This window comes from Diospyros lotus, chromosome 9, assembly GCF_014633365.1.
Source record: "Diospyros lotus cultivar Yz01 chromosome 9, ASM1463336v1, whole genome shotgun sequence".
NCBI lineage: Eukaryota > Viridiplantae > Streptophyta > Magnoliopsida > Ericales > Ebenaceae > Diospyros > Diospyros lotus.
The window spans coordinates 4,504,190-4,519,530 of record NC_068346.1 but is presented as its reverse complement, the minus strand read 5'-3'; the positions used below and the strand labels follow the sequence as shown (position 1 = coordinate 4,519,530).

General features: G+C 40.8%; 1 protein-coding gene across 3 annotated transcripts in view; it reads left to right on the top strand.

The window, feature by feature from the left end:
• Positions 1 to 15,341, top strand: part of LOC127810146 (ADP-ribosylation factor GTPase-activating protein AGD2-like) — a 60,894-nt gene that overhangs the window by 36,418 nt on the left and 9,135 nt on the right. For all 3 annotated transcript variants that reach the window (XM_052349427.1, XM_052349428.1, XM_052349429.1), the window contains one exon: positions 1,086 to 1,207. In XM_052349427.1, the coding sequence (XP_052205387.1) occupies positions 1,086 to 1,207 (122 nt within the window). The remainder of the gene's footprint in view (positions 1 to 1,085; positions 1,208 to 15,341) is intronic.

Below are 15,341 nucleotides of genomic sequence, written 5' to 3'. Positions count from 1 at the left end.
TAATAAAGATGGTGTTATAGTTGTTCGGTTGGACTTTTCTTGTTAGCTTTAAAGGGATTTTATGATCGCATAAAAATGTTACACACACTTCTCCACTTTAACCACCCTGCATTAATTTTTTGAGTAATATCCTCAGTAATCTTCCCTTCTTTTTTTAACGATTAATCTGAAATATCTAAAATGATATTTTCTAACTGAGCTTCCTTGAATGTTGGTGGGCATGATACTGTATTTTGGGGAACATACACAAGGTCAAGGGTTTGAAGCTTGGCACCAGAGAAAGCGAAAAAAATAAAATGATACTTTATAAGAGTAACTTGGTCCTCAAGTCCCACTACAACATCATCCATACTTCTGTTTTTACTAAGTTTACATTTCATATATTCGATTCTGATCTATTCAATTTGAATCCTTTGGATTCTAAAGTATTATCCACCAAGATAATATTATCAGCAATAACATACACTAGGGAGCCTCTTCTTGAATGTGCTTTATGAGTTCATCCATCACAAGAGCGAAGGGTAAGGACTTTGTTTAGATCACTGATATAATCCAACTGTACTCAGAAAAGCCTCAATATCTTCCCATGAGTCCTAGCATACATTTTTGCGTAATGATACATGTGTTTAGAAATCTATATATAAGGAATTTAGACTCTTGTCTTCTCTAAAATTCTCCATAATACATCTATTGAGATTCCATCCTAACCTTTTTCCCTGTCTATGAATACCATATGCAAATCATTCTATTTCTCTCTAGACCTTTCCATTAGATGCCTCAATAAGTAGATAGCTTCCAATGTTGATGGAAGCATAGATTGGAAAAGGACAGATAAACAATAGTGAACCCCCCCCCCCCTCCAAAAAAAAAAAGTGAGCACACACAAAATTTGGCAAAACTATTGTTAGCTTTATGTAGCAACCTCATCCGCTTTTGTGAGAATATGGATGCACATAAGAGCTCACTGTACGCAAAGCTAGCATAAAAGAGTGTTAACATGAAATGATCTAATGTCTAATATCATGATTGTTCCAATTTCGTCTTAGAGCAGAGAGCTAATTAGATATTTGTCTTATCTACTACAGGTGAGGTCTATAACATTAGATGTCAAGGTTTGGGAACCTACCATCTTGGATCTATTTCAGATTTTGGGCAATGCTTATTGTAATTCTATATGGGAGGAGTTGCTGCTACTTCAGAATAATACGTATGTTCCTCAAGTTAAACATCATTTTCAAAGCGCAGTATGTAGTAAAGTTTGAGTTTTGATTTTCATAGAGCAATTTTTGGAGAATACTTTAGCATTGGTTAATCACATGAATCAGTATCTGATAATGTGTCGTCCTGGAAATTTTTGAAATTTGGGATGTCTTGTAAATGTCATGATATTGATCAAGTTACCTTGTATTATGGTGCTTTCAAAATTTTTGATCTAAGCAAATGAAAAACAAGGATATTGTAAATTTAGTTAAATTTAACATTTTTTAGTACTTATTTGATATCTCATCATTCTCTTGCTAGAGAGCTTGGAAGGGCATCCAACATAAAATTTGCTCACATTGTTCTTTTACATGGATTTGTATTGCCAGTGTGACTCTTGGAGGTCAATTGACATTATGAATGTTGTTCCATCAACCCGAACTTGGTTAGGATAAGTTATAGTTGATGACGATGAGATTTTATGATATGTACATTTCTTAGGATATAGTTTTGCTTTGTTTTCTTTTCATTATTTTTTTTTTTATCTTTAACTACATTACGAATAAAATCTTGTTGAAGATAAGGAATAGAAAAAACTTGGGGTCAAAAGTTCTATTTGATTAGTTGGCCTAGATTTTAACTACTTTTAGGATAAGGAAAAAAAAAAAAGGAACAAAAGAAAATTTGATGATAATAGTTGTATAGAAAGAAGATATGGTCATAAGTAGAGAGCATTGATAATCTAGAATCCATTTAGGCAACCCTAGGGGTGTCAAAATAAGTACACAAGTCGGGTTCAGGTCAAGTCACTAATAGGTCATGATTTACCAAGGCTCAACTTGAACTTGGACATGTTTGTAAGTCGGAAACCTTAGGGCATAAGATCTCGAGAAACAGAGGAGAGAGAAAATTGATGTGCTGTAATTTTACTAACTGTCTAAAATCAATGAATAACCAAACAACATAAGCTGCTTATATATATGCAGCTTATAACCGACAAGAGGACTTACCGCCTCACATACAATAACACATAAACAACAATATAAAAATAGAAGGAAAGCAGAAGCCAATACTATCTTATTGTTACATTCTCTTCAACACTCCCCTTCAAATCAAGCTTCTCTAGTGGCTCTGTAGGATATAGGCTTCTATGAGATGCTTCATTTGCTGTGTATCTTTGTTCACCAGTGCTAATAGGAGTCCATGTAAGCTCGAGTTTACAACATAACATTTGAAATCTGTCTCTAGACAAACTCTTGGTTAGAATATTAGCTACCTGCTTAGATGTAGGGACATATCGAATTTCCACTTCACCATTGTCACAACTCATGGGTAGCGAGAAGGGCATTATTGTAATAAGGTTGTAGTAGTTAGTAGGAGGTATTTTGTGAGTTGTTAGGAGCACATGGGTGCTATTTTCCAGATTTCAGTTACTATTGAATAGCTTATAAATAGGCCCTAAAATGTAGAGAAATGTATGTTGATGAATGAAGTGATTCATATCTCTCTAATGCTCTCTCTCTTGTTTCCTCTCTAGTCTCTCCCTCTAACTCTCTCTTTGAATTCTCTCTCCCTCCTTTAATTCTATCATCCTGTTTTGCTCCCAAATTCCAATCACAACCCTAGGTAACCCTAGGTATGTGACAAATGGTATCAGAGCCAATCATTCCTCGGTTGTGATTATGGAGACTTTAATAGCTGAATTCAGATTCGATTCTTGAAAGGCGGTGATCAGGAAGTTCTTGGCAGTTAGCTAGGGCGATTTAGGCATTTAATTCCGACGAGCTAGGCGATTTTCGTTGCTTCAGGCACGTACAATTTGGCTTGGAATTGAATCGGAATTGAGAGGCGAAGTCGTGCGAAGCAGACATCGGCTCGGTATCGAAGGCGACGTTGGCCAAGATAGTTCCGACAGTGATCGGACTTATATGTTGAAGGCGACGCTCCTCAGCAAGGAGACCTAGGCATCCGATCCTAATCCTAGCCGCAATCTAGAATCGGTGTTAAACTCAAGTGTCCTTGATCGCGTCCCAGATCTGGTCGTTGCAGGTGACCAGGGCAAGAAGGAAGGCACGACTGAAGTAGACTAAGGCATCAGAGAGAAGTAGATTGGAGCGATCGGAGGCTACAGCGATCGCGATCGAGTCCAAGCAATCTCGAATCCGTTGTGAATCGGACACAGAACAGGAGGATCGGATCGGCATTGCGGCCATAGGCTATTGCTCTCAGTGACGAAGTCAAATCAGGTAAGGAGGAGTTACGCAGCGGAAGTGGCTTCAAAAGCAAGACGGTGGACGGTGATTGGGTGGCGATAGTGACTCCAAGAAGATTGAAGCAAAGCTAGTGGTTCTCCAAGCCTTGGATGGTGATCGGGTGAGAGAAGAAGGCACCGAATCCAACGAGAAGGAAGTCGACTCGAAGGTAGAAGAGATGAACCAAAATTGAGCGGGCTAGGCACTCCAACCCAGCGACTACGACAAGGCAGAATTGAACACGGATTGGAAGGCGTAGTTGAGCCAAGCAAGTTCGGATTTGAAAAGCGAAGCCGAGCAAAGCAACTTCGGCCCGGGAGTGAAGACAACGCAGGCCGAAAGAATTCCTACGAGATATCGAGCGGAATTAGGAGGCAAATCAAGAGCAGCAAATTCTGGGAATTTCGGAGACGGTGGCCGATCCAAGAATTTAGCGAAATCCTAAGCAGCGGTCGGTGAATGGGTGGGACGGTGGTGATCCTTGAATCACTTTGATTTCGACAAACTCACTGCATGTGGTTGAGGCGAGAAGGCAGGCGTGGTCAAGAGCGGAAATTCAGGTCTAGGTCACTGCATGTGACCAAGTCGTGAAAGAAGGTGCTATCAGAAAACGGTACAGGGGTGAATTTCGGCGATTTGGAGGAATTACAGCGAGCGGAATGATACTTCTCTGTTATTAATTTCTAGCGGTGATTTTCGTTTGAGATCTAGAGGCGACTTTGAAGTACTGCAATGGAACCGATCATTCCTCAACTGTGAGCCAGGCAACTCCAAAAGCAATATTAGTAGTGATCAGTTGCAGTCATGGCGAAGCAGTAGTTGCAGTCGAGGCGAAGCAGTGACCTGAGGCATAATAGGTTGCTGAATTTAGGTTCCAGCGAATTTAGATTGGCTGAACTTGAAGTTGCTAAGGTTGCGGATTTGGAAGCGATCAATTATCAATAGGTCTTGGTGATTTATCGAAGCAATTTCAGTGATTGAATTCTGGTGGGTTTGGAGTACCGAAATAAGTTTCCGGAGTGGTCTTTGGAAGCTGATTAAGAGGCTGTGCAGGGTGTAATTTCAAGGAATTGAACTGAGGAGATGGCTGAAAGACTAATTGCTGCAACAAAGGAAATTAAGGACCTCCGTAGGCAGCTGGATGATTCTTTGATTCTGCGTTCATATAAATTTCAGACTGCTAATCGGACTTTGTTGACTTCAATTCCAAGTGCTGATTTGCCCACTCTTGCTTCATTGGCTATTCCGGTGTTTGACAGGGATAGGCCAAAATGGTGGATTCGGTAATGTGAACGAGTGTTCTACCAACAACGAGTGGCTGAAAAGGAGAAGGTAAAAATGGCTGCAACTAATCTAAGTGGAATTCCATACATTTGGTTCCAGAATTGGAGCTGGGGAAGGGTGGAATTGAGCTGGCCGCAATTTGTAATTGACTTGAGTAACCGGTTTGGAGAAAGGACCAAAACTTATATGATCAATGGAGCTTCTAAGGCTGTTAATTTGGAGATGCAAGAAGCTGATGAGGAAGAAAAAGAAGCAGTAGAAGGGATCGAAGAATTGGGGGCTGGCAGTCCAACAATTGGCAGCATCTCAAGCACTCTCACTGGTACTGAAAATCCAGCCGCTAAAATCCTCAATATGACACCGTTGGAGGAGGTAACTGTTGAGGATAAAACTGAGATGTTAGCTAACAGTCCGGGAGCCAAAGATCTTGGAATGGAAACGCCCACAACAGCCTTAGATTGTGGAGATTTTAAATCTATTTCCCTAGAAAGAATAGGAATGGAAGGAGTGGCTGAATTACCTACTCTGAATCAGGTAACTCCAACTGGGAAATCAGTCAATTGGAGGGAAATTTGTGCCTTCATCGAAATGGATAACCAATGGAGGGCAGTTCAAGAATGGTTAGAGGTCAAGGGAGGATGCTTGCATGAAATTGATTACACTAAAACCTTCCAGCAGTATGTTTCTGATTTAGAGCAATGGAGGATGCAGAAGGATAAAGTGAAACAAGATGAAAGGAAGAAAAGGAAGGGATTCTTTGTTGAAGGAACCGAGACCCTTGTTGTTTTGCTTACTCATGTTTCCATTGGTGCGGTAGCAAGACATACTACTATTACTGCCGAGGAGACGGAAAAAAGAAAGCAAAAGAGAAGGGAAAAACAAGATAAAAAGAAGAAAAAGCGAAGAAGAAACCAATGGGTGAGGACGGGTATTGGATGAAGAAACAATGACTTGGTTGTAATAAGTTTCTTGGGGACAAGAAACCTTTCAAGGGGAGGGGAATGTCACAACTCATGGGTAGCGAGAAGGGCATTATTGTAATAAGGTTGTAATAGTTTGTAGGAGGTATTTTGTGAGTTGTTAGGAGCACATGGGTGCTATTTTCCAATTTCAGTTACTATTGAATAGTTTATAAATAGGCCCTAAAATGTAGAGAAATGTATGTTGATGAATGAAGTGATTCATATCTCCCTAATTCTCTCTCTCTTGTTTCCTCTCTAATCTCTCCCTCTAACTCTCTCTTTGAATTCTCTCTCCCTCCTTTAATTCTATCATCCTGTTTCGCTCCCAAATTCCAATCACAACCCTAGGTAACCCTAGGTATGTGACAACCATTTTCAACTTTTTCTCTAAGAAAGTGTACGTCAACACCAACATGTTTTGTACGAGAGTGAAAAACAAGATTTTTTGCCATACTCTTAGCTGCCAAATTATCACACTAGATAATGGGAGTTGTAACATTTGAATAACCCAACTCCACAAACAGTGACTTAAGCCATAAAAGCTCCATCATTCTGTCAGCTCCCAAGGATCTGACCAGCAATTCCTTCGACCAATGAACTGTTTGAAAGAAAAACGGAAGGAAGATAGAGGGAGGAATTAGGGAGAAAGAAGAAACAGATAGGGAGAGAGAGAGAGAGAATGAGAGAGAGAATGTTTAGGATTTTGTTAGAATATTTTCATATCTGTCCGTGGCAAGGATTAGTTGTTTATATAGCTGGATTCCTTACCCCATGTGCGGTAACCACTTACAGCAGGGAAATGTACAATCTGCCTAAGCAACAACAAATTTGTACCCCCTTTATAGCATATTCTGCTAATTGCTATTCCTCCATTCCTATTACATTTAATTACTATATCTCCCCCTCCTTGCTACGTGGATCATGACAATTATCCCTCCCTACAAAATTTTCTTGTCCTCAAGAAATGTGGAGGAGGCTGGCTACTCTCGGAAATTGGCAAAGCATGTCCGGAAGGTATTCCCATGTGTTGCTATCCGAGTGGAGATGAGACCACTTGACGAGAACTTGAGGAATAGGAGCCCCGTGCTTGTAGATCACCCTCCTATCTAGCACAGCTATAGGTTCCTTAATACTGTCATTGGCACTTGGGAGACAGGGTAGGGTAGGACTTGTTGGTTGTGTTCCCACTGATTTTTTTAGGAGTGCCACATGGAATACCGGGTGGATGTTGGAGCCTTCTGGTAATTGCAGTCGGTATGCTACATTTCCCACCTTTGTAGTGATGGGAAATGGGCCATAGAATCTTGGATTCAACTTGGAGCTGGGGTTTTGCATTAAAGCCCTTAGGTGACCCGGTTTAAGCTTCAAGTACACCCATTCCCCAACCTGAAATTCTCTTTCGCTTCTCCTCCTATCTGCAAATTGCTTCATCCAATTCTGAGAAATAGCTACTTCCTTTTTTAGCACCTATAAAGCTTGCTGCCTTTGTTGGAGATAAACATCCAAAGTTGCCACTGTAGAAGAGTCTCCTAGGGATGGTAGAAGTGGTGGTTTATAGCCATAGAGTGCTTCGAAAGGAGACCTTTTTATAGAGCTGTGGTGGCTAGAGTTGTACCACCATTGGGCCATAGGAAGCCACTTGTGCCAAGTTCTTGGTTGTAAGAAGCAAGAACACCTTAGATACATCTCCAGGCACTGATTCATCCTTTCGGTTTGTCCATCTGATTCAGGGTGGTAAGCCGTCGACATATGTAGCTTAACTCCCAGCAGCCGCATTAACTCCTTCCACAACAAACTAGTAAAGATCTTGTCGCGATCAGATACTATGGCCTTAGGTGTGCCGTGTAGCTTGATTACCTGATCCAGGAACACCTTTGCTACCTCTTGAGCAGTGTAGGGATTACTAGTCCGTTGAAGTAGCCATATTTGGTGAACCGGTCTACCATCACCATGATGCAGTCTTTTCCTTCAGATTTTGGAAGTCTCTCAATGAAATCCATTGAGATACTCTCCCATGGTCCCCTAGGTATATTCAGAGGCTGCAGTAGCCTTGGCTTGGCTAAATTCTCATATTTGCATCTTCTGCAAGTATCACAGCTTAGTACAAAATCCTTGACATACCTTTTCATGCCGGGCCATTGGAATAATTGTTTGACCTTGTGATAGGTGTTTTCAATACCCAAATGTCCCCCTATGGGGGAAGCATGTAATGCCTCTATTATTTTCTTCCTTAGTTCCTCATCCTCTCCTATCACCAGCTTCCCTTGATACCAGATTAAGCCATTGCTCAAAGTGTAACCTGGTCTTGATGATGGGTTTACTACCAGCTGCTGAAGAAGTTCCTTGGTTCTTCTAGTTGTTTTGTAACTGTCAACTACCTCTTGGCACCAATTGGGAACAAGGGTGGTGATTGTAGCCAGACTCCCTTCCTCAAAACACCTAGACAGCGCATCTGCTACTAGGTTTTCCTTTTCCTTCCTATTTTGGCTTTGATACCATGTAAGTCGGAAACCTTAGGGCATAAGATCTCGAGAAATAGAGGAGATAGAAAACTGATGTGCTGTAATTTTACTAACTATCTAAAATCAATGAATAACCAAACAACATAACCTGCTTATATATATGTAGCTTATAACCGACAAGAGGACTTACTGCCTCACATACAATAACACATAAACAACAATATAAAAACAGAAGGAAAGCAGAAGCCAATACTATCTTATTGTTACATTCTCTTCAACAATGTTAACTAAATAGGTAAACAGGTGAACCTATTAAATGCACGTTAAGGTTAACATGCATAAATCAAGTTGACCCATTAACTTGTTTAAGTACCTATTTAAATATAAATACTAACCAAAATATTAAAAGTAAAAATAGAATTAAGTAACCTACAAATTACTAATTAAGTGATTAGTTTTGTTTGATTCTTTTGAAAAATCCTGTTGGATTCTCAGGTAAACAGCTGGTACAGCTGTGTGTATGTGGCTATTATAGAAAGGTTGCCTTGGTGGTGCATGGCTGTAAATGGCAGATTTTATGGCATAAATCAGGGAATACAAAAAGGAAGATAGCGATCAATCTAAATGACAGTTATTGTATAGTAGCTGTAATTAGGAGAATGTTTCTATGCATAGTCTTTCCTTTTCTAGATTTCTAAACTGTAAATTCTAGAGTTATAAATAAAGGGAAAGCCGAAGAGGTAGGTGTCTTTGTCTATCCTTTCAAAAGCCTAATTGCTTCTTGTTTTTACACGGTATCAGAGCCACAATTGTCATGTCCCAAGGGTAATTAGAAGGGCAATAATGTAATTAGTTATATTAGTTTGTTAGGAGATATTTGGGTGTTTGTTAGGAGCACATGGGTGCTGTTAGAAATTAGTTAAGGAGCTAGCTAAGGCCTATAAAAAGGCCCATTGTAAGAGGAGAGGGCATGCTGAAATTGATATTGAATCTCTATTTTCTCTCCAAGTCTCTCTCTCCAATCTCCCTCACGTTCCTCTTGCTTCTTCCCCTCTCTCTCTCAATATCTCTCCATGTTTCTACTGATTTTCCCCCTCCTACAATTCTGATTTCATTCCCCAATTCCTCTTCTAACTTATCACAAACCCTAGGTTCGTGACAAATGGTATTAGAGCAGTCATCCTCGGCTGTGAGTTCGTAAATTCAATAGTGTCCGATCCGATTTGGAGGTAATCCAGCTAGAGTCGAAGCAGAGCAACGGTTCTTGGCGGTGGTTCCGATTCGTTTCGAAGGCTGTTGAAATCAATTTCAGTGATTAAACGGAATAGGTAGAAGTTCCGGGGTGATAGCGAGTCCACTGGTGTTGATGCAAACATCTAGGAGGATTCGTGATCTGGAGCGACTGGGTCTGGGTCGCTGAGTCGGTGATTAGGTGAGACACGAACTGAGAAGCATTCGCGATTGGTTGTGGTTTGCGACCGTCCAAGGCGAGCGTAAGTCCGCCGGAGGTGAAACGGACAACATTTGTTCGTGAGAAGCGGACAGTGGGGTGATGCGAACGGGCGTCGTTCGTGGGAAGAGGTAGTCCATCAGAGAGTTAAGCGGACCACCGAGCGTCCGCGACTAAAGCTGACAACCTAGGCGCGTGCGACTGAAGCGGAAGATAGGTTGCAGGAGCTCCATTGGAGTTGACGACAGAGGTGAAGAAGGCTATCATAGCCAGTTTAAACGGATTTGAAAGAGAAGCAAGAGATTGGCTCTCGGCAGCGAGTTTTGGTGATTTTGGAATCAGAGGTGATCGCAAGTGGGATGAGAACCTTGGGCAGTGATTGGGTTGAGAAGAACTGCCATTAATTTCGTTAGACGCAGATGCCTTGGGAGATAGACGGCTGTTGTAGTGCTGAGGATTGGAGTTTGAGAGGCAACGGACTTCGTTGGCAAGCTGTCCAGGTGAATTCAAATCCCTTTAGGCTATTTCCAACCAATCTGATTAATTTCCTAGTGATAGAGCAATCCTCGGTTCGGGCATGTGAATTTGGGAGGCGAAGCAAGGTGGAAGGAGTTCCAGTTTCTTGGCCTATGGCTGGTTTCACGCATAAAAGTTACGCCAAGACAGACAGGACATATGTGAGGCCATGGGAGACTCAATTGCAGTAAAAGAATGTTTCATTTTCAGCTGGAATGGAGCCTCAATGGCAGCCAAAGGAGGCTGCATTTTCTGCTGGCAGCAATAAGGATGAAAGAACAAGTAATGGGATACATGAAGAGTGCGAGGAGTTTGGCCGTATGTTCCGTGAGAAGCTGCAAGAGTTTGCGATGATACTTATTAAGAAGTATCATTACAACTTTTCGGTGGAATACTTCGATGATTATCACGGAAGTTTGAACAAGGAGGAATTTCTCAAAATGGACCAACCGAAAGAGAAGTCAATATGGCAGGAAGGGGATTCAGTTGCAGTGATTGAGAAGTTAGAAGAAAAAATAATACCCCAAGATGCATCTACTGAAAGGCTGCAAGGAAATAATAGGGAAGCAATTGATGAAGTGATAGAGGAAGCCAAAGCCAACTCATTACCTCGGGTGGCTAGTGCATGGGCGGAAGAATTTGGTAGTGTTCCAGATAAGAAATTTGTGGGAAATGAAATAGCATTGGGTCAGGAAAATCTGATTGAAGGACCAGCAATTTATAAAGATATTGGAGCTGGAATTCTCCCTCTGATTCTGGACCTACCGGAAGCTAAGAGTGGGAATACCTGCAACATTTATCCTAGGCCGGGTCAAGATTGTGATGGACCACATGCAATTAAAGAAGGCCCTAAGTATATTGCTCCTTTGTCTTTGGATCCAAAGAAGGTTGAATCATCCTTGGCTGGGGTTAAAATAGGCATCAGATAGCCCCCAGTGCTGGTTTTTGCAGGAAGGCTAAGGGAGATAGCTGAAAAAGTCGAAGATTTTGCTGAAGGAAACAAAACTTCCGTTGCTGTGTTGTTTTTTACTGCCACTAGCAAATCCAAGTTGCTGTCTACTGCATGGAGGGATGATTTGTTGGCTGAAATTGAAGTTGCAGCAGCTCCTAAGGCTAATGCTCACAAACTGCCTTGGTATGAGTGTCCAAGGCAAAGCTGCAATCTTCCATTGCTGCATTTCGAGGATGTTGTTGATATCTTTCAATGTGCAGCTGTGGTGCACCATGGAGGTGTAGGAACAACTGCTGCTGGTATTATACTTGAACTCTATCAAATTGCTCCTATTGAAGTTCTAGGCCGAATTACGACGGGGATTGATCTTGGATACTTAAGAACGAGGAAGAAGAAAAGGCCTAGAAGGACAAGAAAAGAAAGAAAGAAAAATCAGATAGAGAAGGGGGGCATTGGATAAAGAAGCAACGGCTAGGTGGTAATAAGTTTTTTGGGGACAAGAAACATTTCAAGGGGAGAAAATTGTCATGTCCCAAGGGTAATTAGAAGGGCAGTAATGTAATTAGTTATATTAGTTTGTTAGGAGATATTTGGGTGTTTGTTAGGAGCACATGGGTGCTGTTAGAAATTAGTTAAGGAGTTAGCTAAGGCCTATAAAAATGCCCATTGTAAGAGAAGAGGGCATGCTGAAATTGATATTGAATCTCTATTTTCTCTCTAAGTCTCTCTCTCCAATCTCCTCACGTTCCTCTTGCTTCTTCCCCTGTCTCTCTCAATATCTCTCCCTTTTTCTACTAATTTTTCCCCTCCTACAATTCTGATTTCATTCCCCAATTCCTCTTCTAACCTATCATGAACCCTAGGTTCGTGACAACAATTAAGTTAGGTACAGAAAAGATCATTTTTTGAGCGAGAATGTCCCAAGAGGAGGTTAGGTCATCCAGTGTTATAGGGATTGCAGTGCCTAGTGAAGGGCCTAAGACTATAGTACCCTTTGAAAATCCATCCTTGTGGATCAGCCCGGTAAAACTAGATGGGAGTAATTACCTAGCTTGGTCATGCTCTTGCAAACTTTTCATCAAAGCCTGAGGATTGGAGGACTACATCACTGGTATGAAGGGTTGAAGGCCTGACACAAGAGACATACATACTCGACAATGGGAGCTAGAGAACTCCTTGGTGATGTCTTGGCTAATTAACTCAATGCAACCAAACATTGCTAAGGGGGTATCTACTACTTGATACAACATGGAAGGTCTGGAATGTTGCATCCCAAACCTACTCTCAAATCGGAAATGATGCACAAATATATGAGATCCGAAAAAAGTTACATGAAACTAAATAAGGTGAGTGGTCAATTTCTTAGTACTATACTAAATTAAATAGTTTATGGCAAGAGTTAGATTATTATCAAGATTTTCAGGCTGAATGCGCTAAGGATGCCTCTAAAGTTCAAAAAATGATAGATAAAGAAAGAGTATTTGATTTTCTAGCTGGGTTGAATGTAGAATTTGATCAAGTCAAGGTTCAAATCTTAGGTAGAGAGCCTTTTCCCACTTTAAGACAGGCTTGCTCTTATGTTCACCAAGATGAGGGCAGGAGAGTTGTGCTCCAGCCTGCTACAACAAGCAAATATGCTATGATGTTAAAACCCTCAACTGACCAATTTTCTACCAGCCAAGGGAATATCAATAAGGATCTACTGAGGTGTGATTACTGTTGGAAATCCAGACATACACATGACAAGACATACCAGGGGGAAGGGAAAAAGGTAGGAGGGATGTCCTCAAGCCCATCTATCAGAAACTGCTCAGGCAGAAGAAAATCCACATGCAGAAATAGGAAAAATTAGTCTTTCAAGGGAAGAACTAGTTTTCCTACAGCAGCTGATGACTAAGATGAAGAGGGAATCAAATACCCCATTCTCCTCCAATGCTACATCACATTATGCTCAAGCAGGTACAGCTGGTACTGCTCTTGGTCAAGGTGCTGTTATTGCTTTCTATTCCTCAAACTCTATAGAAAAACCAACCTGGATCATAGACTCTGGAGCTTCAGCCCATATAATTGGATTATCTAAATCCTACCTAACCTATACTCCATGTTTCGGCAGAGATAAGGTTAGAATTGCAGATGGTACCTTTCGCCTATTTCTGGAAAAGGGGCTATTACCTGCGATAGAAACCTTAAACTATCATCTGTTCTTCATGTTCCTAATTTTGAAAACAACTATTTATCCGAAAGTTCTATCACAAAGGATCTAAATTGTAAAATTATCTTTTTCCCTACCCATTGTGTTTTTCAAGGAAAATGTTTGGCTTTGGTAGATTAGTTGATGGCTTGTACCTGCTGGGCAATAAGTCATTCTCTTAGCCAGAAGACCAAACCTTAAGAGTTAACCAACCAACCTCAGCCGAGGAGGAGTTAATGCAGTGGCATCAGAGATTAGGTCATCCCTCTTTTTCAGTGATAGGAAGGATTATTCCTAGTTTGACTAAACAGTGCAGTAATCTAGATGTATTTTGTGAATCTTGTGAGTTTGCCAAACAACAAGGAGTACTTACCCTACTATTAATAGAAAGAGTCCTAAGCCTTTCATGATTATACACTCAGATGTTTGGGGACCTTGTAAGGTTAAAACTCTTACTGGATACCGGTGGGTTATAACTTTTATATACTGTTTTAGTTGGAACTACTTGGGTCTATCTCATGACACATAAAAGTGACCTTGTAGTGGTTTTTGGACTTTTCACTAGATGGTGACTACCCGATTTGGTGAAAAAATTCAAATAATATAAGGATACTGCCTTTCAAAAATATCTACGTGGCCAAGGGATCATACATCAAACCAGTTGTGTCGATACCATTGCCCAGAATGGAGTAGCTGAAAGGAACTGAAAGGAAGAACATGCATCTCTTGGAGGTGACCAGGTCACTACTCTTTACTATGCATGTTCCTAGGGTTTACTGGGATGATGTAGTCCTCACTACTGCTTATTTAATCAATAGAATGCCACTTGTGACCCTAAATTTCAAGACACCTTTGGAGCTTCTAATGGGAGTCTCTTCCTATACTATTCCTCTTGAGGTTTTTGGCTGCACATGTTATGTCTGGGATCTCTCTCTTGCAATAAGTAAACTAGATCCTCGTGCTCTCAAATGTATCTTCATTGGTTACTCTGCTACGCAAAAAGGATACAAGTGCTACCATCCACCTATCTAGAAATTCTATGTGAGTATGCATGTTACATTTAGAGAAGACACCAGTTATTTTCAGCCCAACCAATCACCTCTTTAGGGGGAGAATCTAAGTAACGGTGTACAAGAAGAGGTGCCAATACAGTGGACTAACACTGGTGTTATGGACTAGATTGCTACTACAGATGCTGTAACTCAAGGGGAGGAGAAAGATAAGAACGTGTTGAAAATAGGTGAAGAGACTGTTGATTTGGATAATTCTAATGATGTTAATAATTCAAGGTATTAAGAAGAACCTGAGAATATTGGACTGCACAGACTTGATAAAGGAGAGATCTTGACTTATTCTCGGAGGAAACAAGCCAATCAGCAAAATCTACCAAGCCAAGAGGATTCCAAGAACCTCACTGATATTGGTAAGCACTTCACTGGCACTGAACAACTTCCTATTTCTAGTCTGAATTTGATACTACATTCAAACTCTCTGATTTGTACCTTCCTATAGCTATCAGAAAAGAGGTAGGAGCTGTACATATCATCCAATCTCCAAATCTGTTACCCATGATTCATTGTCTGCTTTCTACAGAAATTTCCTGTCCTCTTTAGAGTCAGTAATAGTACCCACAGATTGGAAGCAAATATCAGTAAGCCTCTTTGGAAGGTAGCTATGGTGGAGGAAATGAGACATGGCAACTCATTGAACTGCCAAATGATAAGAAAACAGTAGGCTGTAAGTGGGTATTCATAGTTAAATACAAGGCAAATGAATTAGTTGAAAGATACAAGGCAAAGTTGGTGGCTAAAGGGTTTACTCAAACCTATGGAGTGGACTATGAAGAGACCTTTGCACTAGTGGCAAAACTAAACACACTGCGGATTTTTCTATCTTGTGCAGCTATTCTAGACTCGGATTTACATCAACAGCTGAAAGAGAAGAAGTGTATATGGATATCCCACTAGGTTTTAACAATTCAAAGAAATAAGGGAAACTCTACAAGTTGAAAAAGGCTCTATATGGTCTAAAATAGTCTCCTAAAGCTTGGTTTGACAGGTTTAGTAAGGCTG